The sequence below is a fragment of the Calonectris borealis genome, unplaced genomic scaffold, assembly GCF_964195595.1.
Source record: "Calonectris borealis unplaced genomic scaffold, bCalBor7.hap1.2 HAP1_SCAFFOLD_35, whole genome shotgun sequence".
NCBI classification, from domain to species: Eukaryota; Metazoa; Chordata; class Aves; order Procellariiformes; family Procellariidae; genus Calonectris; species Calonectris borealis.
The window spans coordinates 891,613-917,555 of record NW_027441451.1 but is presented as its reverse complement, the minus strand read 5'-3'; the positions used below and the strand labels follow the sequence as shown (position 1 = coordinate 917,555).

Sequence of the window (25,943 nt, the reverse complement as noted above, 5' to 3'; positions counted from 1 at the left end):
ACTGCAGGTAGACACTGAGAGAGGATCTTTGATCTCCGTCTTTGGAGGTTTTCAGATTGCAGCTCCACAAAGTCGCAGCCAGCCAGACTCTAGGGTGGGTTATTCCCCATCCTTTGCTGGCAGGCTGGACCGCAGACCCCAGCAGACCCTTTCCCACAAACCTTCCATGAGCGTGTGCCTTGCAATGTGCCCCAGGAGAAGGGATTCAGCTGGAGGTGAGGGGAGCTACAGCAGAGACACAGGGGACGATTCCGGGAGCAATTGTGCGTGCTCAGGAGGTCCCTAGTCCTCCCTTTGGTTCCAAGAAGGGCCAGCCCTAAGGTTTGAGCACGTTGCTCAATAAGTGTCAGCATCCATGTGCAGAGTCTGCACATGAGCCAGGCGTCGCAGCCACCATTACAGAAACAGAAAGGAGTCACTTGACCGGCCCCGTGAAACCAGGAATCGGCATGCCATGCCCCCTGACGTTCCTGGGAACACCTGAGCTTTATGTGCAGAGAAGAGTGAGTCCTCTTCTGATGCCTGGCCTGTCCCCTGGCCTGTGTGGTGCTTTAGGCTCTGCAGAGAATCCACACCAAGTCTTTGAGGAGGTGAGGTTCATGTTGCATGCTGACATGCAGGGCAGGTGAAGGGACCTCAGAGCTGACCTCGCTCTCTTTTCCTCCTTCACTCCCCAAACTTTGATGGACCTCAGGAAACATCCGTGAGCGTGGAGGATACACAGATCTCCTGGGGTGAGGTCCCATCACTGCAGGGGAAGAGGGAAGGCTTTGTGAGACACGTGGGCGTGCAGGGCGATAGCGGTGCGTGTGTGGCAGTGAGTGTGTCAAAGGCAGGACCCAGGACTGAAATAGCAGCTGGGTGTGGGGGGGCTGCCATGCTGAGGTGGAGAAGGTTGAGTGTTGACTTTGAAGGACGCAGAAGCAAGAGGATGTGCATTTCAGTGCTGGGATATGAAGAGAAATCGTGGATTCAAGCAAGTCTGGGGTAGGTCGTCTTGGGTGCTAGAGGAACAATAGGGCTTTGGAAGTAGCCAGATGGGTTGTGGGGAACTCACAGGCATTGGCAAATCCTCGGAAAACCACAGCTTTGTGTTTGAAGAAATAGTCAGTGAGGACAGAGAGTAATTGGGAAAGTTTGGGACATGATGGGGTCAGAGGGATCAGGAGGGTGGTTGAAATCTGCAGGGACCCTGGCACAGCCATAGGACAGTGTAAAAGAGTCTGTGGTGGGCATGGCTGAGGACTTTGGTAGGGCTGGGACCCCCAACAGGACTGAGGTCCATGTCCTCTTGGCTATGGCTGCTGTCTCTTCCGCTGAGGCCCACGGGAGGACACCAGTTCCATACAGCCCCTGTGCTTTCTTGCCTCCTCACCCTTGGTAGAGCCTGGGAGGGGTCCTACCACTGACCTGCACTCAGCATCGCAAACCCTCACATCTCACTGCCCCCAGAAAACGCCCTGAGACACCCATGAGGGAAGAATCCCCATTCCTAGGGCACTGGGCTCAGGCCTTGGCCATCCTCCTTAAGGAAACACATCAAGGCCTTTCACAGCCACTTACACGTTCATTTTTCTACCTGTATCCAGGGCCTCTGAGCTCCTGCTTCACCAGCCCCCAGGGACAGTCACCTTGTCTGGTCGTTCCCTCCATGGTCTCTTCAGTGATGGCCCTCAGTGGGGCCCGCTAACACCCTCAGAAACTTGGAGGCTTGGTGCTGACTTTTAGATCTCCAGAGCCTTGTTCAATCTGCTTTCAGTATCTGCAGTTCAGGAACTTGGCACAAGAGGGCTCCTGAACATGCAAAATTCCCTAACAAGCCAAGTCTCTGGGCACAATTTTCCTTAATTCCTCAGTTCTTATGTGGTTAATTAGAGAGATTTCAGAAGGGTTGTCAAAGTAAGAAGATTTTTATAAAAAATCACAATAAGAAAGGACTTCTTCTTTTTCAACTTTTCTTCCTTTTTCTGCTTCCACATTAAAGGATATCAGCAGTCCCAATTGATACTGGTCCTGAGCATCTCCTAATTGAGTATGGACATACAGGGAAGCCAAGGCCCTTTATGTCAGACACTCCATGGGAAGTGTTTGTCCCTACCCCAACCCCCCCCATTTCTCCCATCAGCCACCTGAGATTTAGAGCAGCCTTGTTCAAATCAGAGCTTTCTCCACTACAGTCTGTAGCTGCGTGTTTCAGCCCATTGGCACCAATTCCCACCTGCTTTGCTTGGAGAACGAGCTGCACACAGGCACAGAAAGGTGTTTCTTCATTGCCAACAAGCAGAACCAAAGTCAAGCACAGCTCATTAAAAACCCAAAAGACATTCCTCAGCTGTATATCAAGTCCATGTTACCTCCACTGAAGTCCACTTCCCACTGTGGATGACCATACACCAATGGAAAACACATTATTGTCTCCAGCACACATCCCAAGACACCTCAAAGCACTCCCTGCCCCTGACTCTGCCCATATTTGCTCTTTGCACCCCGTCAGTCACACACTGGAGTCACAAACTCCCTCGAGCCACAGGGAGAAGCAAAGAGACAAAGCGAATGAAAAGCTTTCTTCTGAACATGGAAATCGGCATAAATCTGAACCTGTAATGCTTACAGGAGCATCTTCAAGTAGACTCTGCAGCATCTAGACCCACTCAGTTTTCATTGCCTGCAGGTAAATTACATATGACTTCACTGCAGGTGAAGAGAGGGATGAGCGTGATCTCTAATGTTGGACACCTCGAGTGCAACTGCTGAGAGGTCCCTTTCTAGTCAAGAGAGAGAAATGAGGTGTCTCAACCCAGGTGCCTTGGCCTTCTCTGCCTGGCCACCAGCTCCTGCTTCAGAAAGGCTCCTGTAGGTCCTGGGTCACATTTCCCTGTCCCACGGAAGGGCTTCAGCTACCCCCATGTATCTTGGAGGCAGTGGCCACCTCTGTGCTGGCAGCTGCATCAATCCCTGAAAGAAGATGTTAGGCAAAAGTTGAAACATGTCCAGAGAAGAGGTCTGTGTAATGACTGTTGAGAAGTCTTCATTTTCAGAACTTTGAGGTTGGTCTATAAATTCTCCTGATTTTTGTCATAGGCCATGGCCATGGCCATGGACAAGCAAGACGACGACCCTTTCTCTCCCTCTATGGAAATATAGATTTCTACAGCCATTTCCAAAAATACATTTCCTCCCAAGGCTTTGAATGAAGAAATTATTCTGCAGAGCTGCAAGACATCCAGGGAGTCCCGAAGCTGTGTCACTTGGAGGGGCTCGTCCGCCCCAGAAATGCAATCCAGAACAACCTCTGGGACATGTTATTCATCCAAAGCGAAGCTAACCAGCCTTTCCCTCCCCAGTTCATCCTCTGGCACTTTTTGAAACAGGCATGCAACTTTTGCTTTTGCCAGTCATCAGGGAGTCCCCCCAGTCTCCATGACCCGTCAAAGATGATGGAGACTGGCCTCACTCTGACATCATCTTGCTCTCTCAGCACCCTTGGATGCAGCCCCACCATTCTCATGGACTGGTAACATTTGAGGTTGCTCAAGCAAGCCAGGACTTGATTCCTATCCAGCCCTGACTGTTCCCCTCCAGAGTCCTGCCTCGAGGCACAGAGGCCTGGGAGACCTTGCTGGTGAAGACTGAGGCACAGAGGACATCGAGTATCTCAGCTCCATCCACACCTGCTTTACTCAGTGGAGCAGTGGCCACACATATTCTTCTTGACCTGTCCCTGAAGTAGTCACAGCTCATCGTGGTGCCCTTGAAATCCCATTCAAGTTTCAACTGAGTTTTGATATGGACCATTGCCGAGCTTGGAGGATGCTGTCCTTGAAGACCAGCTGCACTGAGCTCTGCTGCCCTGCGGTGCTGCTGACCATTGGATCCTCACGAAAACTCCCCGGAACAGGCCAAAGTCTGCTCCTCGATGTCCACCATTTGCAGTCCTTAACTCTCCTTCCGCACGCCCCTCGGGAGCTGGGATCCCATTATTTCATGGTCACAACAGCCAAGGCTTACATCGACCTTCACATCCCTGACCAGCTCTGTACTGCTTGTGAGTCTCAAATCCGGGTTTGGATTGCCCTTGTTGGCCCATCTGGCAGCTGTGCTGAGAAGTGGTTCCCCAGACATAAACCGCCAGGACTGTTTGCATCCTGCTGTGTTCCCCTTCCAGAAAATGCCAAGGCCATTAAAGTTCCACACATCCAAACAACTTCTTCACTTTGAGGGAACCCCACTCGTGACCCTTCCAGCCTGTGTCTCCTGAAAAGCCTCTACCCAGCCATTGCAGCACCCCAAGCTGTGTCACTTGTCCCACCATGCCATGGCACTTCCTCCATGCATGTCAAAAAGCACAGGCTCCAGCTCGTCCTGGCTGTGCCCCTGGCTGAGGCCATCAGTGCACATTTGGGCTGTAGCACTGCAGGTGCAGCCCCAGGCCAAGCTCTCACTTGTCTTAGGCAAACCTGGGACCAAGTGTCCAAGCCCCCGTGTGTGCAAAGGCTTTGCTTCACAGCAGAGACATGCCGGGGTGGAGAGCAGGTGGAAACAGAAAGCTGAACCTGGGTGCCAAGAGAGTGAGCAAACCCTGCTGTCCCCAAGGGCAGAGAAGACCAGGGCTGGGAAGGGCAGCCCTGGCAAGACATGGGTTTGCTGTCGGTGGGGTCTCTGCTGTCCCCGAGGGCCTTTGGTGGAGGTGAAGCTGATCTCCAGGAATGACAAGGTGCTCCTGACAGGCCCACTGTGACAACTGTTGGTCTGGTCCTTGACTGTGTTCTCCAGGGGGTGAGGGAAGGTTGGTGGAGAGAAAAACCAGAAGTCTGAAGGTGTAGGCACACGCGTGGTGACCCTGGTGTGATGGGCTTCCTATCCATGGAGTGCCCTACCTCTACTGGAGAGAGAAGGGACGGACCTTGCCACGCTGCAGGGGTGGCAATCAGTTTCTGGCCCAAAGGCACTGGATCTGTCGCAATGCTGTCTGGGTGTCTGTCACACCCTCGCTCTGCATGGGGATGGCTTTCCTGTGTAGGACCATCGCTGTCCCTGCCAACTGCATGTCGCTGTGTGTGAGAGCCTTGGCACCTCACCTACCATTACAGGCCTGCAACTGGCCTTACATGGAATAACTGCCCTGAAGTGGATTGGGCAATGCGAGAATGTTCAGGACACCACCGCCATTAGAGTCAATGGAGATCTAGTCAACCTGGCGGATGGAAAAGACAGAGAGGAACTGAGCTCTCCCTGTGGTACATGACTCCACCAGATGAATCCCTGCGTAGGCTGCCCAGAACATAAAGAAGAGAGACAGGCTCCATCATCCTAAATGTGGGCATCTGATGCCATTTCCACTGGCCAAAGAGATTCACGTCCAGTCTCCAAGAAGGTGCCCCCAGATGCTGCCCTGTCTCTCAGCATTGCTCCACTAGAGCTTGCAGCTAGCTCCAGGTATCTTGGACCACCTCTGGCACCCCAAATGTCCCCAGGTCTTTGCATGTGACCACGTCAGCCCTGGCCTCCATCTCCATTAATTAGCAGGGAGCTGAGAGAAGGAGCTGACATGCAGGTGTCTGCTGTGTGCACACCTGAGCTGAGGCCAGAGGAATCCCACCTCCTGTGGGCTTGTGCTGTGTGTGGGGGGCAGCTGAGCCCACTTCTAGCCCCAGGGCCACAACCATGGAATGGGGGCTGAATCCCTTCCCTCAGCACTGCTAAATGAGGTCCTTCCCTGTCCGGGTGTCCTGTCTACAGATGGGCCAATGAAAAGGTGATTCCTGGAGCTGACTCTTCTTCAGATGGGAGAAATGCCCCTGCTGGAAAGAAGTGTCTCTCCGCAGCTGAGGGAGGGACCATGAGTGATGGCTTCAGGCTGTTCCCAGCAGGTTCCCTGGAGGCGCAGGGACACGTGGAGGGAGCCCCGAGGGGGCAGAGCAAGTGGTGCCTTGGGCTGGTCCTCTGCTGCTGAGCTGGGCTGGGCTCCTGGGATGGAGGGAGCTCCTGGCAAGCGGGCAGCGCTGCAGAGAGACAGCTCTGCCCAGGAGCAGGGCTGGGGGCACTGCCTGCAGGCACCGAGGGGAGAGGAGCGAGGCAGAGAGAGGTTAGAGGCAGTCTGGGCTGGGAGGATGCTGAGAATGAACGGGAGGAGAAACCTTCACAGCCCTTGACACGGTAAGTCTCCGGGTGCAGGGCAAAGAAGCTGCAGTGCCTGGAGAGATCTCCAAAAGCTGGCACATGCCACAGCCTGTGGGACATTTCCGGAGGTCTCTCCCACCTTCTCTGGTGTGGAGGAGGAGGACATGGTGCAGAGCAGGGCTTCCCTGCTGCACGGTCAGAGGGACAGGGCATGAGGGCTGCCTTCTGCTGGGGGGGACTGCAGGGGTGTGCAGGCAGGGGTGCCCAGGGCTGTCCTTGCGAGCAGGGTCCCTGCACCCCAGGGGCTGTGTGCTGGGGCAGGGACTCTGCCGCCTGCCAGGGTCAGCACTCAGCCTGCCCGGGGAGCTCCCCACGGTGCTGTGGGGAGAAGCTGTGGGTGGAAGGAGCGAGCCCCAGCAGGGCAGGGTCCTTCTGCTGTCGAGAGGCTGCTGCCTGGGTCGGCCCTGCTCACATCTTCAGATCACTACAGGACTTTCCCAGAAGACTTTTGAAGAAGCACAGCAAGGCCGGGGCTACCTGAAAAGCAAGTGTCCTGTTCTTTCTACCTTGTACTCTGGGTTGCCTGGGTGGGCAATGGGACATAGAAATTAATGTCTCATGTCAAGAGGAGGCACTGAATTTCCAAATCTGTTACTCTTGGAGGTGAATAAAGCAGGGAGTATGAGAAATCAACACACCGTGGCTTACAGACAGCAGCAGTACAACTTCTCCAGGCTCATCAGGGTTGGTCTGATGATCCCATCAGAGCCTGCATGGACAGAGAAGACATTGCGCAGTGCCCTGCTGCCAGGAGGGGTCTGCAGGGCAGAGCTGAGCACACAGCGGGTGGGATGGGGTCTGTGAGCACCGGCAGGGAGGAGAGGTGGGGACAGGGAACCAGCTCTCGGCAGGGACAGCTCCAGGCAGCAGAGACCTGGGCAGGGGGTGGGAGGAAGCTGCAAACAAGCACCGGCGTAGGCTCCGTTAAGGCAGCTCTCATTCGGTCCTTCACTGTGGATGTCTTCTGGGCATTGTCTGCTGGGCAATGAGCTGACTCTCCCTTTAGGACATCCCATCTTCAGGACCCCTGACCCTCTGCTTTGCCTGTCCTGCTGGGCTTGCGAGCTGCCCTCCAGAAAGGCACAGCTCTCCTGTAGGATCCCAGGGAGGGCTGAGCTTTCCCTTGGAGGTCAGTACTCTCCGCTCAGAGTCCTTTGCTTCTCTTGTGAGGGACGGTGTCCTTCTCCATCACAACTCCACCTCTGGTGTGGGAAAGAGAAGAGTGTGCAGACCTGCCCTCTGCAACAGTGCTCCCCTGCTTTCATCAGAGCCCAGTGGTTTGGTTTGGTTTCTTTTAATGAGTAATTTGTGTGTGAAGTCATCTTTGAGGCAGCACAAGGGAAAGAGCAGGGCAGCTGGGTAACAGACTGATGGACACTGCAGCTCACCTGACTGCACTAAGCCACAGAGAGCTGAGCCCTTTTGCCTCTCCTGTCTCAAGACTCTTCACATTTTCAGTCATAGAAATGAGCATTTCTACCCCTAAAAAGAACACTCAGCAGATGTGGTGGTGGAAAATACAAAACAGAGACAAAATTCTTATAAGGACACGCTAAGCCTCTCTTCTGCAGCCCACGCTCTTGAGAGTCATGAGTGCAGATACTGATCTTTTCCATTAAGGGCGGATGACATCTGACATCCCTTGGGAACATCGGAGCTGTCACAAACCAGCTGCCAGGTACACACTGCAGCAGAGAAAAGCTGGCTCCTTGGCCGTGGACAGAGGTCCTGCTCCTCACAGCACACTCAGTCAGCACAAACCAGAGAAGGAAATGCATTTCAATTTTGGGGCGGGGGGTGGATTTCTATGAAAAAAGGAGTGGCTTTGCTTGGAGAAGTCTGTCATACTTTTTCCTTGTCTATTCCAGTTTTGAACAGTACCCCTATGCCAAGAAACAGCAAATGTCCAACGGCAGCTCCATCACCCAGTTCCTCCTCCTGGCCTTCGCAGACACGCGGGAGCTGCAGCTCTTGCACTTCTGGCTCTTCCTGGGCATCTACCTGGCTGCCCTCCTGGGCAACGGCCTCATCATCACCGCCATAGCCTGCGACCACCGCCTCCACACCCCCATGTACTTCTTCCTCCTCAACCTCTCCCTCCTCGACCTGGGCTCCATCTCCACCACTGTTCCCAAAGCCATGGCCAATTCCCTCTGGGACACCAGGGACATCTCCTACGCAGGATGTGCTGCACAGCTCTTCTTCTTTCTCTTCTCGATTATAGGGGAGTATTGTCTTCTCACTGTCATGGCCTACGACCGCTACGTTGCCATCTGCAACCCCCTGCACTACGGGACCCTCCTGGGCAGCAGAGCTTGTGTCCACATGGCAGCAGCTGCCTGGGCCAGTGGGTTTCTCTATGCTCTCCTGCACACGGCCAATACATTGTCACTACACCTCTGCCACGGCAATGCTGTGGACCAGTTCTTCTGTGAAATCCCCCAGATCCTCAAGCTCTCCTGCTCACACTCCTACCTCAGGGAGGTTGGGCTTCTTTTGGTTAGTGCATGTTTACTATTTGGGTGTTTTGTTTTCATTGTGGTGTCCTACGTGCAGATCTTCAGGGCCGTGCTGAGGATCCCCTCTGAGCAGGGACGGCACAAAGCCTTTTCCACGTGCCTCCCTCACCTGGCCGTGGTCTCTCTCTTTGTCAGCACTGGCATGTTTGCCTACCTGAAGCCCCCCTCCATCTCTTCCTCATTTTCAGACCTAGTGATGGCAGTGCTGTACGCAGTAGTGCCTCCAGCAGTGAACCCCCTCATCTACAGCATGAGGAACCAGGAGCTCAAGGATGCCCTAAGGAAACTGGCCCAGTGGACACTGTTTCACCGACAATAACCTGCCTCCCCTTCTCTGCACATTCCCCAGAGTTTATCTTAGGCCACGAGTCTGCTTTTTTCTCTTGTGATAATCCTGCTTATATAGAATTTTCTAGGTTTGTACTACTTGTCTTGCGGCTTGATCCTGTTGTGTCTGACTCTTGCCCAACACTGTGTCAGATGTGACACGCCCAATAGCAGCTCTTCAATAAAAGAGGATCTCCCAGGTGCAGTGCCCGAAGGCTGGGCTCTTCCTCCAAAGTTGCTTCCAAGAATATTTCCAAGGAATTGGTCTTTTGAAAAATCTGTTCCCCTTGTGGTCAATGTTTTGGGAGTTAAGTTCATGGTACCTCTGGGTTCCACTGGACCAAATGGTCTGGATTTAAGAGCTCTCCTCTTGGTGTCCAATGGCAGGAGAGATGGTCCATGAGCTCCCATTATCTTATCATGTTCCTTTATGGATGACAAGACTGATGGCACATACCAGAGTCTCTGGAAATGACTTTGGAGGGGTGAGGAGAGGAGAGGATGGGGACTCACCCCGTGCCCTGGGGTTGCAATGAATGGAGACTCAGAAGGTGAAACACCCTCCAAGGTGAAGTCCCCCAAAAGGAAAGCACCAAATCGACGTATCCATGGACAAGGACTCTGCAGTGCCATGGGAGTGAGTGGGGAGCCAGCAGGCAGAGGGAGGGGAGACTGGAGAGATGCAGGAGGTGCCGGAGGAGGCCCAGGGCCAGGGCTGTCGTGCTGTCGTGGGGAGTGGGGCTGGTGGGAGCAGAGGAGGGGGCAAATTCAGTGAGGGCTGGGCATCACCTGCAATATGAATTCAGGAGAGGCAGCGAGTGAGTAGCCTCCATTTCCTCGTGCCCTTGGGGCCAGCAGCATCCCTGGGGCTGATGGGGAGGCTGAGCTCCCTGTGTGCCCCCCAGCAGCTGCTGTGCCCCTCAGAGGGGCTGGGGCCGTGCGGTGAGTGCCCAGAGCTCTGCAGCACCCTGCGGTGGGCACTGCCGTGGGACCAGCCCAGGCTGGGCTGCTCTGCTGGACTGGGCTGGGGAGAGGGCAGGGGTGGTGGGGAGAGGTGGGGAGGGGCTGGGCTGGGCTGGGAAGTGCCCGGGAGAGGAAAGCAGCAGTGTAGAGCTCAGCTGTGTGAGTGTGCAGGGTGGGGGCCCACAGCAGGGTGCTCACAGTGCAGAGTCAGGCGTCATGGAGAAGGAAGCAAGGTGCCAAAGGTGCCTGGACACCCGGGCGACACTCCCCTGGGAAAACCATCCCAGAGAAGTCCCACACACCGGCCATTTCCATCTCTGATTGGACACCCCAGCCCTGAGGAGGGACCTTTGCTGCAGTCCCTTAAAGCAGCTTTGTGGCCCTTGGCTGGACTTGCTTTAGTAGGTCAACAACTGTCTTGCACTGGGCAGCCCAGCACTGGACACAGCACTGCAGATGGGGCCTCACCAGTGCTGAGGAGAGGGGAAGGGTCACCTCCCTCCACCTGCCAGCAATGCTTCTCCTAATGCAGCCCAGGAGGCTGTTGGCCTTGGCCGCGGGGGTGCACTGCTGGCTCCTGCTCAGCTGCTTCTCCTCTGGGACCCCAAGGTCCTTCTCTGCGGAGCTGCTGTCTAGCTGGTTGGCCCCCAGCATGATGTCCAGAGTGTGGCTGGATCAGAGGCTGTCCTTCCCCAGGGACATTCTCAGCAGCACCTTGTCCTTCGTGGAGATCAGCTCCACCTCTGGCACAGGCCCCATGGTGCTGCAGAGTCACCTGGGACAGCAAACCCCTCTCCTGCCAGGGCTGCACAGCCCTCGCCTCTTTCTCTCTGGCCTTGGGCTCTGCAGCTTTTGCTCTCGGGGTGGCAACCTCATCCACCATTCTGTTGCCACCTGCCACCCACTCCAGCATGCCTCTGCTGGGAAGCAAAGCCTTCCCACACACGGGGTCCCATCTCTGGGTACCAGGTTTGCATGGGACAAGTCTGCCCTTGGCCCTGGTGCCCCATCGGAGGGGCTGCAGCCCAAATGGGCACCAAAGCCCACAGCCTGGGCCACAGAGAGCAGAAGCCGCGGGTGCCATCACAGAGCTGTGACTTCAGTGGGATAAGAGCTGAGGTGGGGAAGGACAGCTCCCACGGCTTTTGTTGTAATGGAGACAGAACATCTTTAGGAGAGACCGATGGGGAAGATGAGGAGTGGGGGCTGCCTTGTGTGGCGTCAGGGCAGCTCAGGTGTATGGAGGGTCTCTATGGGACACGTAACAGGTTAGATGGTGGCTTGTGTGTGGGTCAGCTTCTGAATGGGCCACCCAGTCTTCTCCTCACCTGGACCTGGTACTGCCAAAGGAGGAAGAGCTGGTCAGGGATGTGAAGACCAGTGTCAGCCTTGGCTGAAGTGACCATGAAATTGTGGTCTGCCAGATACCCAGGGACATGGGAAGGAGAGTAGCAGAGAGCAGACCCTGCACATCAGGGAGTGAGAATTTGGCCTAGTGAGGGCAGTGGCAGGTGGGGTCCAATATGACACTGGTCAGGGCCCTGAGAGCATCCATAGGCCTTCATGGCCCTGAGCAGCATCACCTGGGGCCTCCACCTGCATCTCTGCCCATGGGCCCAGGAGACCACTGAAGCCCAGGCCTGAGGTTCAGCCCCAGCTTCATCTAAGCTGTAGTTGTTCGGGTCTCCAGACACAGCCAGAGACACAGTCTTGCCTGGCCATGGACCTTGTTGGTTCGGACTTGCAGAGGCACTCCCCAGCTTGAGTCTTTATGGGGTGTCCAATGAAATGACACCATCGCCCTCCAGGTGCCAGACCCCGGCTGATTCACAGAGGCCTGGGGCCTTTCTGCTGCCTTTCCTCCCATCACGTGGTCAGGTTTTGGGAGGAGAGGACGGAAAAGCAGGGGAGGTTTGTGGATGCCAATGATTGAGATGGGGGAGTAGAGCCCTCACATGTGAAACGATCTAAAGGCTATGCTAGTTCACAAGTGTTCTCTTCAGCTCCTTTCTCGGAGGCCTTAAATCTTCAGCAGGAACCTGTAAATGCTGAGGTCCCTCCACCTCCCTCTCTTTTATTAATTAACTTCATAGAACCCAAGTCAGAGGCTTTGTTTCAATTCTGTTTAGAGCCTAAAGCACTGTCTTGGCAAGGCTCCTCTTTACACACTCCAGGACACTGCTGGCCACCTTTGCCACCATCTAACACTACTGGGTTTTGTTTTGCCTTCTGTTCCCCAGCACCACCAGGGCCTTTTCTGCAGAGCTGCTCCCCAGCCAGGCAGTCCCCTTCCCCTGCTACTGCAGGCTGTCAGTCTATCCCAGGTGCAGGACCTGGCCTTTGTCCACTGTCTATCTCATGAAGTTCCTGACAGGACAGTTCTCCCACCCGTCAGGTTTCCCCTGAAAGGCGTCCCTAAGGCACAGGAATGGTCCTCCCAAGTTGGTATCATTGAAAAATGTGGTGAGAGTTGCGTCCTCCTCCAGGTCGTGGATGCAGGTGTTAAACTGCACAGGGCTCAGCAGAGTCCCCTGTGCCGCCTCACCAAACCCCAGTACGTCCCCTGGCCTCCAGGTAGAGCATGGCCCCTTCACCCTGCACTCTCAGCCTCATCATCCAACTGGTGTTTTGCTCATCTGTTTGTCCCCCTGTCCAGACTGGAATGGCCTAACTTGGGTACAAGAATATTGAGGGAGACCACGCCAAAAGTCTTGCTGAAATGGAGGTCAATGACATCCACTCTTCTCCCCTCGTGCACAAATGCAGCTACTTCATCATGAAGGCAACCCGGTTGGCGAGGCATGATTTACCCTTGGTAAGTCCATGGCGATGCTCTTCTCTTTTAGGTGCCCAGAAGTGTCACCCAGGAGCACTCATTCAATGGCTCACCCCCCCACCAAAGTGAGCTTGTGCAGCCTGTGGTTCCCTGGGTTGCACTTTTGGCCACTTTCAAAGATGAGTGCAACTCTTGCTTGTCCTCACTCACAAGAGACCTCTACCAATCCAATGACCTTTCAAAAGGGATATTCCAAAGAAATATTGGTCTTGCCCTGTAACTTCATTACCACTGTTCTTCCTGTTATACGGTGTATTCAGTTTCTCTAATCTTTCATATAATTTCACCTGTCCTCATACAATGACCATTTCTGATGTCGCCTTTGCAGATGCAGACTCTCTAGACAAAGGCCCATTCCATCAGTCTCTACTTTTCTCCGGACGTTATTCTTTGTTCATTCAGATAACTCTCACCTACTCAGTTGCTGCTTTGATCTTCAGGGAGTTAAAAGCTTGCCTGTCTTTCAGTAGTCTCATTGGGTCTTTAGCCAATTCTTTAATTATGGTTGTATCTAACTTTTTTGTATCTATCTCAAACATTTCTCATAAGATTATCCCTTGTAGAAAGACAACTTCATTAGAGACAGCTTGTACTTAGCATATGGTTGAGGAGTGTGTTTTATTGTTTATGAAACTTTATCATGCTTGGCTTTTCTTTGTTTGCAAATAGGAAAAGTTTTTATGTGGCCTGTGTGCAGCCAGTTCTCTGAGGAGAGCAGGTGGGAGATGGTGCCATGGAGCTGTAACACCCAGCTGCAGAGATCAGTGGAGAAGTCTGATGCAAGGAAGAGTGATGTAAGTCCCAGGTGGCCAATGAGAGAAATGGTGAGGTTTGGGAGGTGAGGAGCAAAGTTCTCCATACAGAGTCAGACCTCAAGGGACTGCTGCTCCTGCCTGTCCAGACCTCCTGAGGAGACACCCTGGATCACTATCACTTGGAGAAGGCTTCCATCACCTCTTCTCTAAACTGAAAACTAATAAAATAGAAACTTTAAATTAAAAAATATTTTTATTAGGTGCACTTTGAAATCTTCCTCTTTAACTACACTATGAAATGACTCCAATTAGCTGTACAAGCCTGGAAGACCTAAAGAAAACTACAGGAAGAGAAAGAGCTCCTTAAGGCTTTCTGTATTTTAATGAGACCCATGGTGTATTTGGTGCTGAGTCCTTGAAGCTCCCATGATGAGAGGAGAAAGAACAAACCTCTCAAGAAGTCAAAGTCAGAAGTAAAACTCAAAGTACCTTGAAGCATTAATGGGTCCCACTGAGGACCATTACTGACAAAGCCTCCCCATGGCCTCGTTAGAGCAGATCATTGGAGGCCATGATTGCAGGTAGGCAAAGGCACTGTGCAGGTGGCTGTAATGCTGAGAAAACCCTTGGTTTATTTTGTGAAGCAGAAAGGCCAAGCCCTCACCCCCAAGCCCTGGGAAGGCAGATCCTGTCCCTCATGCGTGGCTCAGGGCTCTTCCCGGGGTCAGTGGGATGTGAGGGTGAGCAATGCCAAGGGTAGAACAATTGTACCACACTTCCTGGCCTCCCCAAGCAGGGGCAAGGAAGAAATGCAGAGCCTCAAAAGAAAGTTCCTTCTTGTAGGCCTTGGTGGCAGAGGCAACTGCCTTAGCCAAGGGGACAAAGACCTCGCTTTTGATGGGCCTGTCAGCCCTGCTAGTGGTCTAGGCCATCTCTGCTGCAGGCTGTCCTACACTGTCCCATGCCTGCACCTCTTGCCCTTCAGGCTGTAGACATCCATCTTGCTTCCCTACCTAGCTCTCACCCCAGCATTTCTAGACCTTCACTGATGTCTCTGCACCCATCGCTGGCTTTTCCTTGAAACACAAAGCCATGGGCTGATCCAGACTCCCTCTGGGTAACCTCTTACACCACAAGGCTACCCTTTGAGTGAGATTTCTTCTTCCTCATGTCAAGTCTGAACTTTCCAAGCTGCACTTTCTGGAGGTTGCCATGTCTTCCAACTACCAAGAAAAGCTCCATTATCTCGGAAACCACCTGTCAAGACATTGCAGGCTACTACTAGAGAGCCCTGAGCCTCCACTTCACCAGGCTAAAGAACCCCAGATCCCTCAGCCCCTCCACAGAGGCCACAAACCACATCCTGGCAGGTGTCCTCTGGGGCCACTCCAGCTCATCCCCATTCCTCTAGCGAGGCCCAGGTTTTCCATTTCTTCTTTCTAAGAAGAAATTCTTTTCTGTTCTATTCTATTCTTTTCTATTCCTTTCCATTCCTTTCCATTCCATTCTGTTCCATTCCATTCCATTTTCTTCTGGCCACAAAGGTATGGGAAGGCTGTCATTAGGTCTCCCCAAAGCCTTCTCCTCTCCTGCCTTTGCACCTTGGCAGCAAAGGCAGACAACGGCACCCTGGCTTGCATTAGGCAGAGCACTGCCAGCAGGTGGGTGGAGGTGATCCTTCCTCTCCACTCAGCCCTGCTACAAGTTGTCTTGCTGACTTCCCTCAAGGGTTTCTACATCCCCACCTCACTCCCACTGCAGCCAAAGCTGCCCTCCACATCTTCCACCAGCTTCTTGTGAGAAACAAGTCCAGGAGAGCATCCCCCCATGGCAGATCAGGGATGACCTTCCACCTTCCCTCTGAGTGAGGCCTTCTAGCAGAGGTCCATGGCCTTCAAAGTCCCCAGTGACTACCAAGTCCTTTGTGTCCCTTCCTCCAGCTTTCTAAAGGAGCCCTCACCCTCTTCCTAACCTTCCTCAGGCGGTTCGGTGATCCCGACCATAAGAGCATTGTACATGGAGGAGTTAGTGATCCCCCTAACAGCAAACCTGAAAAGACCCTGGCCTGCATGTGCCGCGCTGTGCTGTGCTCCACGTACAGCTTGGTCTTCAGGCTGTGTGGTGCTGAGCATATCCCTGGGTCACAGGAGAAACTTGGCTGCAACAGAGGAATCTGCAGGAAGCTCCACCTGGTACTGGTGATGAGGCCAACTGCATGTCCTTACCTTTACCAAACACTGCAGCAACAAATTTGCATGTGAACATCACTTCTTAGGGCAGGAGAAATGACGACTAGAGTTTGTTTCCCTGTTTGTTGCAAATGAGAGGTTTTGTGGCCGCTTGAAGAATCACTGGCAAAGATATCAGCAAAGGGGATTTTAATAGAAATTTATAAAAGCGCGACTTAACAGAATTCGATGGCAAGGTTCACTCTATTACTTATTACATGGATTAAGCATACACAGGGAAAATCCTGTGTGCTGGTTTTGGCTGGGATAGGGTTAAATTTCTTCCTAGTGCTGTGTTTTGGATTTAGTACGAGGAGAATGTTGATAACACACTGATGTTTTCAGTTGTTGCTAAGTGCCCTCCTAGTCCAAGGACACCTCCCGTGCCTACTGACTGAGCTAGGTACACAAGGTGGGAGGGAACATAATCAGGACAGCCAGCCCAGCTGGCCAATGGGGTATTCCATACCATGTGACATCATGCTCAGTATATGAAGGGTAGGCGTGATCCAGGAAGTACCAATCGCTACTTGGTTATCGGTCAGCACGGGTGGTGAGCAATTGCATTGTGCATCACTCATTTTGTATATTTTATCATTATCATTATTATTTTCCCTTATTTTTCCCTGTTCTATTAAACTGTCTTTATCTCAACCCACGAGTTTTTCTCACTCTTACCCTTCTGATTCTCTCCCCGTCCCGCTGGGGGTGGGGGGAGTGAGCGAGCGGCTGTGTGGTATTTGGCTGCCTGCCAGGTTAAACCACGACAGTCCTTTTTGGCGCCCAACGTGGGGCACAAAGGGTTGAGATAACGACACATCTGACCCGAACGGGTTAAAACCAATTTGTTATGAGCATTCATTATATCAGTTTAGTACTCGATGTTCACAATGTTGATTTATTTGCTCTCAGAGTTTTTGGATCTGTTTTTGGAGTTGTGGTATATAGCACCTTACTGGCTGTCTATACTGCTGATTATCAGTTTGTATGTGGGGTTGGTCATCTCTGGGAAATGGATTAAGGTCATTGCTTTGCTATACTGTGTGACCTGGCTTTATATTATGATAAAATTATTGGTCACGAGCCTGTACTCAGCACTGCCATCATTCCTGTTCTTCGGGAGCTATCTTTTGGAAACTATTAATAATTACACTTCTTACGTCTTCACCTCAGAGGATGAATTTAGTGGGGAGACAGGATGGGACAGTTTCTCCCACTTGTTCACCTTCCCTTCCATATCTTCAGAAACTCTTTTTTCTTCTATCCTCTTCATGAAGACGTCCACAATATTCCCTGAGAATTTTGAATATCCTTGGGATGTTCAAACGAGCATGTTCATATTGCTATGTCTTCTGAATGTGGTTCAGGTCTTGTTTAGGGTTAAACAACTATTCAGGAATACTGTCCAGAGATCAGCCCCGGCAACAGACATGGTGACTACTCAAACCCCCACGACAGGCACTGTAGCTCCTTCAACCCGCACGACAACCACTGTGGCTACTCAAACCCCTGCGACAGGCACCGTGGCTACTTCAACCCCCACAATAACCACTATGGCTACTCAGACTCCAGCAACAGTCACTACAGTAACTCCAACCAGTGCGACAAGCACTGCAGCCACTCAAACCCCGGCAACAGTCACTACAAGTACTCCAACCCCCGTGATAGGCACTGCAGCTACCCAAACCCTCGCGACGGGTACTACAGCTGAACCAGAGGACCAACCGTCGCTGTATCTGTCGCCCCTGTACAGAAGAAGAAATCTTTGAAGTGTAGAAAAGGGTGATGGAAAACCAGGGCCATCACGAGGAGAGGAGGAGGAAGAGGAAGAACTCGTAAACGAGACGGAAACCACCCGATCCTTATCCCTGAATGAGTTGCGAGATATGCGGAAAGATTTCGGCCGTCGTCCAGGCGAGCATATTGTTACCTGGCTGCTCCGATGCTGGGATAATGGGGCCAGTAGCCTGGAATTAGAGGGGAAGGAGGCCAAACAGCTGGGATCCCTTGCTAGGGAAGCGGGTATTGACAAAGCAATCGGAAAAGGGACACAGGTCCTCAGCCTCTGGAGGCGACTGCTGTCAGGCGTGAAGGAAAGGTATCCCTTCAAGGAAGATGTTATATATCGCCTAGGCAAATGGACCACTATGGAGAGAGGTATCCAGTACCTGAGAGAACTAGGCGTGCTGGAGGTGGTTTATAGTGACCTGGACGATGCCCGAACACCCAAAGATCCAGATGACATCCAGTGCACCCGACCCATGTGGCGGCAGTTGGTACAGAGCGCACCAGCGTCGTATGCCAGTTCGTTGGCAGTACTGTGCTGGAAAGAGGAAGAAGCACCAACGGTGGATGAGGTGGTTAACAGACTTCGGGATTTTGAAGAAACTATCTCCTCCTCCCTTGTCTCGGCTGTAGAGAAACTATCCCGGGAGGTCCAGCAACTCAAAGACGATAGGTCCTATTCTCCACCTGTACGGACCAGTATCTCAGCCATTAGGAGTCAGTGTTTTTCTCCTCAAGAGAGAGGATATCGAAAGTACACACCACGGGGCACCCTGTGGTTTTACCTGCGTGACCACGGAGAGGACATGAGGCAGTGGGATGGAAAACCTACCTTGACCCTAGAGGCACGTGTACGTGAGTTGCAAGGAAAAACAATCACACAAGGGGGTTCTCTCAGGAAAAATGCTGCTCCAGTTTTCAGGAAAACCCTGTCTCACGACGGTCCAGTTTCCAGTGAACAGTTCCCCAGACAGAGTAGAAGGGCTGATCTTACTTTGGATTGTAATTGCAATGAAGAAATTCTTGACTCACTTTTGCAAGAAGTGAGAGATGGATACTATGACCAGAACTAGAGGGGCCCTGCCTCCAGCCAGGTGGAGGAAAGGGACAACCGGGTTTACTGGACTGTGTGGATTCGATGGCCTGGCACATCAGACCCACAGGAGTATAAGGCTCTCGTAGACACCGGTGCACAGTGCACTCTGATGCCATCAAACTATAAAGGGGCAGAACCCATTTATATTTCTGGAGTGACAGGGGGATCCCAAGAGTTAACTGTGTTGGAGGCCGAAGTGAGCCTGACTGGGAATGAGTGGCAGAAGCACCCCATTGTGACTGGCCCAGAGGCTCCGTGCATCCTTGGCATAGACTACCTCAGGAGGGGGTATTTCAAGGACCCAAAAGGGTACCGGTGGGCTTTTGGTATAGCTGCCCTGGAGACGGAGGAAATTAAACAGCTGTCCACCTTGCCTGGTCTCTCAGAGGACCCTTCTGTTGTGGGGTTGCTGAGGGTTGAAGAACAACAGGTACCAATCGCTACCACAACAGTGCATCGGCGACAATACCGCACCAACCGAGATTCCCTGATCCCTATCCATGAGCTGATTCGTCGACTGGAGAGCCAAGGAGTGATCAGCAAGACTCGCTCACCCTTTAACAGTCCCATATGGCCAGTGCGAAAGTCCAACGGAGAGTGGAGACTAACAGTAGACTACCGTGGCCTGAACGAAGTCACGCCGCCACTGAGTGCTGCCGTGCCGGACATGCTAGAACTTCAATACGAACTGGAGTCAAAGGCAGCCAAGTGGTACGCCACAACTGACATCACTAATGCGTTCTTCTCCATCCCTTTGGTGGCAGAGTGCAGGCCACAGTTTGCTTTCACTTGGAGGGGCGTCCAGTACACCTGGAACCGACTGCCCCCGGGGTGGAAACACAGCCCTACCATTTGCCATGGACTAATTCACACTGCACTGGAACAGGGTGAGGCTCCAGAGCACCTGCAGTACAATGATGACATCATCGTATGGGGCAACACAGCAGAAGATGTTTTTGAGAAAGGGAAGAAAATAATTCAAATCCTTCTGAAAGCCGGTTTTGCCATAAAACAAAGTAAGGTCAAGGGACCTCCACAGGAGATCCAGTTTTTAGGAATAAAATGGCAAGATGGACGTCGTCAGATCCCAATGGATGTGATCAACAAAATAACAGCCATGTCCCTACCAACTAACAAAAAGGAAACACAAGCTTTCTTAGGCGTTGTGGGTTTTTGGAGAATGCATATTCCAAATTACAGTCAGATCGTAAGCCCTCTCTATCACGTGACCAGGAAGAAGAACGACTTCAAATGGGGCCCTGAGCAACGACAAGCCTTTGAACAAATTAAACAGAAGATAGTTCATGCAGTAGCCCTTGGGCCAGTCTGGGCAGGACAAGATGTGAAGAATGTGCTCTACACCGCAGCCGGGGAGAATGGCCCTACCTGGAGCCTCTGGCAGAAAGCACCAGGGGAGACTCGAGGTCGACCCTTAGGGTTCTGGAGTCGGGGATACAGAGGATCCGAGGCCCGCTACACTCCAACTGAGAAGGAGATGTTGGCAGCATATGAAGGGATTCGAGCTGCTTCGGAAGTGGTTGGTACTGAAGCACAGCTCCTCCTGGCACCCCGACTGCCGGTGCTGGGCTGGATGTTCAAAGGGAGCGTCCCCTCTACACATCATGCAACCGACGCTACGTGGAGTAAGTGGGTCGCACTGATCACACAACGGGCCTGAATAGGAAACCCCAGTCGCCCAGGAATCTTGGAGGTGATCACAAACTGGCCAGAAGGCAAAGATTTTGGCATATCCCCAGAGGAGGAGGTGACACGTGCTGAAGAAGCCCCACTGTATAATAAACTACCAGAAAACGAGAAGCAATATGCCCTGTTCACTGATGGGTCCTGTCGCCTTGTGGGAAAGCATCGGAGGTGGAAAGCTGCTGTATGGAGTCCTATACGCCAAGTTGCAGAAACTGCTGAAGGAGAAGGTGAATCGAGCCAGTTTGCAGAGGTAAAAGCCATCCAGCTGGCCTTGGACATTGCTGAACAAGAAAAATGGCCAGTACTTTCTCTCTATACTGACTCATGGATGGTGGCAAATGGCCTGTGGGGGTGGTTGCAGCAGTGGAAGCAGAACAACTGGCAGCGCAGAGGTAAACCCATCTGGGCTGCCGCATTGTGGCAAGATATTGCTGCCCGAGTAGAGAACCTGACTGTAAAAGTACGTCACGTAGATGCTCACATACCCAAGAGTCGGGCCACTGAAGAACATCAAAACAACCAGCAGGTGGACCAGGCTGCTAAGATGGAAGTGGCTCAGGTGGATCTGGACTGGCAACATAAGGGTGAATTATTTATAGCTCGGTGGGCCCATGATGCCTCAGGCCATCAAGGAAGAGATGCAACATATAGATGGGCTCGTGATCGAGGGGTGGACTTAACCATGGACGCTATTGCACAGGTTATCCATGAATGTGAAACGTGCGCTGCAATCAAACAAGCCAAGCGAGTAAAGCCTCTTTGGTATATAGGACGATGGTTGAAGTATAAATATGGGGAGGCCTGGCAGATTGATTATATCACACTCCCACAAACCCGGCACGGCAAACGCTATGTGCTCACCATGGTGGAAGCAACCACCGGCTGACTGGAGACATACCCTGTGCCCCATGCCACTGCCCGGAACACCGTCCTGGGCCTTGAAAAGCAAGTCCTATGGCGACATGGCACCCCAGAAAGAATTGAGTCAGACAACGGGACTCACTTCCGAAACACCCTCATAGACACCTGGGCCAAAGAGCACGGCATTGAGTGGGTCTATCACATCCCCTACCACGCACCAGCCTCCGGGAAAATCGAACGATACAACGGGCTGCTAAAGACAACACTGAGGGCAATGGGTGGTGGGACATTCAAGCATTGGGATACACATTTAGCAAAAGCCACCTGGTTAGTCAACACTAGGGGGTCTGTTAATCGAGCTGGCCCTGCCCAATCAAGACTTTTACGTACTGTAGATGGGGATAAAGTCCCAGTCGTGCACATAAGAAATATGCTGGGGAAGACAGTCTGGGTTACTCCTGCCTCTGGCAAGGGAAAACCCATCCATGGGATTGCTTTTGCTCAAGGACCTGGGTACACTTGGTGGGTGATGCGAAAGGATGGGCAAGTCCAGTGTGTACCTCAAGGGGATTTGATTTTGGGTGAAAATAGCCAATGAACTGAATTGCATGATGTCAATTGTTATATGATATTGTATATCATTATTTCTATGGTTGCTATCAATGGTGTAGCAGTAAAAATCACCCAGATTAATGAAGAATGAGCTAACTCTGATGAAACCGAGCAAAGTGCAACGATGATAGAACTGGACGAGCGCAGCAGTACCGAAATGAGAACTGGCTTCAGGATGCAACAGCCCAACACCACACACCATCTCTCTGGCCCTGAAAGACTGTTATAACAGATGGAGCCCAAAGTCATGGACTAAATGGACTCAATGGACATTTTAGAGGGATGGAAAATAGGCTAAGGGAATGATATCTGTGCGTGCATATATATATATGTGTATATATAAAAAGAAAGATAGGGTGGTTAATTGAAATGTATTAAAAAAAGATGTGAGACCTAAGCATGACGTAAATGGTATAGAATAAGGAGTGGATACTGTCCTGGTTTCGGCTGGGATAGGGTTAAATTTCTTCCTAGTGCTGTGTTTTGGATTTAGTATGAGGAGAATGTTGATAACACAGAGATGTTTTCAGTTGTTGCTAAGTGCCCTCCTAGTCCAAGGACAGCTCCCGTGCCTACTGACTGAGCTAGGTACACAAGATGGGAGGGAACATAATCAGGACAGCCAGCCCAGCTGGCCAATGGGGTATTCCATACCATGTGACGTCATGCTCAGTATATGAACGGTAGACGTGATCCAGGAAGTACCAATCGCTACTTGGTTATCGGTCAGCGCGGGTGGTGAGCAATTGCATTGTGCGTCACTCATTTTTGTATATTCTATCATCATCATCGTCGTTATTATTGTTGTTGTTGTTATTATTATTATTATTATTATTATTATTATTATTATTATTATTATTATTATTTCCCTTTTCTGTTCTATTAAACTGTCTTTATCTCAACCCACGAGTTTTTCTCACTTTTACCCTTCCGATTTGCTCCCCGTCCCACTGGGGGGGAGTGAGTGAAGGGCTGCGTGGTATTGGCTGCCTGCCAGGTTAAACCACGACAAGCCTTTTACTGCAAGCCCGGTGACTGAACCTTTCATTTTGCTCTTGGTGTTGCCTGCAGCCCCCATCAGCTCCAGGTGAGCTCTGGCTTTCCTAAACACATCCCCGCATGCTCAGGTCATGTTCCTGAATCCCCCCTGCATAGCCTGTCCTTGCTTCCACCTCCTGATGGCTGTGCTGGAGCTCCCACCTGTGCCTGAGCCAGTGCAGCCCCACTGCCCAGCACGTGCCCCCACATCCCCCTCAGCAGACACAGCACAGCACAGGGTACGTTTGGGGTGGGGAAACGTTCCCCACCACAAGTCCCTGTGCCAGACCTCAGGGTCCATCCCCACCAGCCCTCCTCCTTTTGCAGCCCACCAGTGCCCAGCCCCAGCCGTGGCCCACGCAAGGCTTTGCAGAGAGCCCCACTCTGGGCTCTGCCAAGGTCTGGGCAAGAAGAGAGCCTGGGGCAGGGCTGGCTCTTCCCCCAACCCAGGTACCAAGACCAACAGGAGGGAGGAGGTGGCCACAGAGCAAAACCACCCGTAAACTGGGATGAGTGGCCAGTGCTGGAAATGGCCAAGGGAAGAGGCTGGGGTGGGGGTGTGATAAATGCCCTGGGGCACCTTCTCGCTCTGTCCATGCCACCAAGGGCACAGAGCAGCCTCCTCTCTCCTGCACCCGCCTGTCTCAGTTCCCTGCCAGGAGACCGGGCTCTGCACCACACACCCACTGGAGCATGTCCCTGCCCTGCATGGTCACACAGCTCAGCTAACATCAGCGTTGTCCTCTCCTGGGCACTTCCCAGCCCAGCCCGGACCTTTCCCAGCACTTCCCATCTCCCCTGCCCTCTCCCCAGCCCAGCCCCGCAGAGCAGCCCAGCCTGGGCTGGTCCCACGGCAGTGCCCACCGCAGGGTGCTGCAGAGCTCTGGGCACTCACCCCACGGCCCCAGCCCCTCTGAGGGGCACAGCAGCTGCTGCGGGGCAGAGAGGGGTCTCAGCCTCCCCATCAGCCCCAGGGATGGAGGCTCCCCATGCCATGAGGAAATGGAGGTCAGTGAAACCGAAGAGCTCCTGGTCTTAGGTGCAGGAGATCCCCAGCCCAGGCTGCCTCTGGAGCTCCGTGCCAGCCCCTCTCCCCAGGCCAGCACCAGAGTCCTGGTCAGGGGACAGAGCAGCCTGCCCCGAGTGGGTGCCTGCAGAAAGACCTTTCTCTTTCTCAGGGATTCCTCCCTGCAGCACAGAAATGCTCCCTTGCTCTTCTCCCTGGATGTCCCTTGCCCCACGTGAGCATGTCCATGCTGGCCTGGCCAGCCTGTCTTGGTTCCCACCCCGTGCTCTCCACAGGGCCCTGAACTGGCAGTGCTGCTCTGGAAAGACCAGGTCCTGCTGTCGTCCATGGCCATGGCTCCAGGGAAGCAGCAGCCCCATGTGAAGGTGGCAGCAAGGATGTGTCCACTGAGGCAGCGAGGGGCAGCCCCGAGGTCCACAAGTGCCTGCTCCTCCATGTGGCAGGGGGGCTCGTGGCTCCTTGAGCCCTCCTGTGTGCTGGGGCTGCACCCCCAGCTCCAGAGCAGATGTAAGAGATGGGAACAGAGACAAATCATTTTCTGCTGCATTCTTTATTCCCAGCTCCTTCACCTGCACAGGGAGCCTGGCTCCATATGTACATGAGGTCTTTCAGGTCAGAAAACACTGGTGAGGGTGGATAAGACTAATATTATTGAAGTGGAAGTAATATCTGAAGTATAAGAAACAAAGAGAAAAACAAGACACATATGATCCAAAGAACATCCGAGCTTTTCCTGAGGACGATGGACACCTTATTGACGCTGCAGTAGTTTGTCTTCAAATAGTTTCCGCACGGTGTCCTTGAGCTCCTTGTTCCTCATGCTGTAGATGAGGGGGTTCAATGCTGGAGGCACCACTGAGTACAGCACTGCCACAACCAGATCTAGAGATGAGGAGGAGATTGAGAGGGGCTTCATGTGGGCAAACATGATGGTGGTGACAAAGAGGGAGACCACGGCCAGGTGAGGGAGGCACGTGGAAAATGCTTTGTGCCGTCCCTGCTCAGAGGGGATCCTCAGCACGGCCCTGAAGATCTGCACGTAGGACACCACAATGAAAAGAAAACACCCCAAAAATTGAAAAGCACTAAATGTGATGAGCCCAACCTCCCTGAGGTAGGCATCTAAGCAGGAGAGCTTGAGGAGTGGGGGGATTTCACAGAAGAACTGGTCCACAGCATTGCCGTGGCAGAGGGGTAGTGAAAATGTATTGGCCGTGTGCAGGAGAGAAGTGAGAAACCCACTGGCCCAGGCAGCTGCTGCCAGGTGGACACAAGCTCTGCTGCCCAGGAGGGTCCCGTAGTGCAGGGGGTTGCAGATGGCAACGTAGCGGTCGTAGGCCATGACAGTGAGGAGAAAATACTCTGCTAAAATGAAACAGGCTAAAAGAAAGAGCTGTGCAGCACATCCTGAATAGGAGATGACCCTGGTGTCCCAGAGGGAATTGGCCATGGCTTTGGGGAGAGTGGTGGAGATGGAGCCCAGGTCGAGGAGGGAGAGGTTGAGGAGAAAGAAGTACATGGGGGTGTGCAGGCGGTGGTCGCAGGCTATGGCGGTGATGATGAGGCCGTTGCCCAGGAGGGCAGCCAGGTAGATGCCCAGGAAGAGCCAGAAGTGCAAGAGCTGCAGCTCCCGCGTGTCTGCGAAGGCCAGGAGGAGGAAGTGGGTGATGGAGCTGCCATTGGACATTTGGTCCCTCTGGGCACGTGAACCTGTCCAAGGAGGAAAAGGCAGTGAGAAGTTAGGGGAGACTTCTCTGAGCAAAATCCAAGCCATTTCCCACAGCCCCTGCCCCTGCTGCACACCCCCCCTTTGCATTTTCCAGGAATCCTTCCTTAGCTGCGGGGCTGGAGCTCTGGTGGGTGCTGGCTGAATGTGGCGTGAGGAGCAGGACCTCTGCCCGCTGGCTGCCGAGGAGTCAGCCCTGCTCTGCAGCAGTGGGTTCCTGGGAAGGGTGAGGGCAGGGGCCAGTGCTGGCGTTTGACTTGGTCAGATGGAACCGCTCCTAACGCAG

General features: G+C 52.9%; 2 protein-coding genes across 2 annotated transcripts; one reads left to right on the top strand and one right to left on the bottom strand.

Moving 5' to 3' along the window:
- The first annotated feature begins 8,082 nt into the window (after nucleotides 1-8,082).
- Nucleotides 8,083-9,018, top strand: LOC142076188 (olfactory receptor 14A16-like). Its single transcript, XM_075138568.1, has one exon. It carries the CDS (start codon nucleotides 8,083-8,085, stop codon nucleotides 9,016-9,018), a length of 936 nt encoding a protein of 311 aa, XP_074994669.1.
- Nucleotides 9,019-24,682: 15,664 nt separating this feature from the next.
- Nucleotides 24,683-25,618, bottom strand: LOC142076232 (olfactory receptor 14A16-like). Its single transcript, XM_075138609.1, has one exon. The coding sequence runs from the start codon at nucleotides 25,616-25,618 to the stop codon at nucleotides 24,683-24,685; it is 936 nt and encodes a 311-aa protein (XP_074994710.1).
- Between the last annotated feature and the right edge of the window lie 325 nt (nucleotides 25,619-25,943).

Excerpts from the sequence above, each read along its gene's own strand:
- LOC142076188 (XM_075138568.1), top strand. The coding sequence starts at position 8,083 with ATGTCCAACGGCAGCTCCATCACCCAGTTCCTCCTCCTGGCCTTCGCA.
- LOC142076232 (XM_075138609.1), bottom strand. The coding sequence starts at position 25,618 with ATGTCCAATGGCAGCTCCATCACCCACTTCCTCCTCCTGGCCTTCGCA.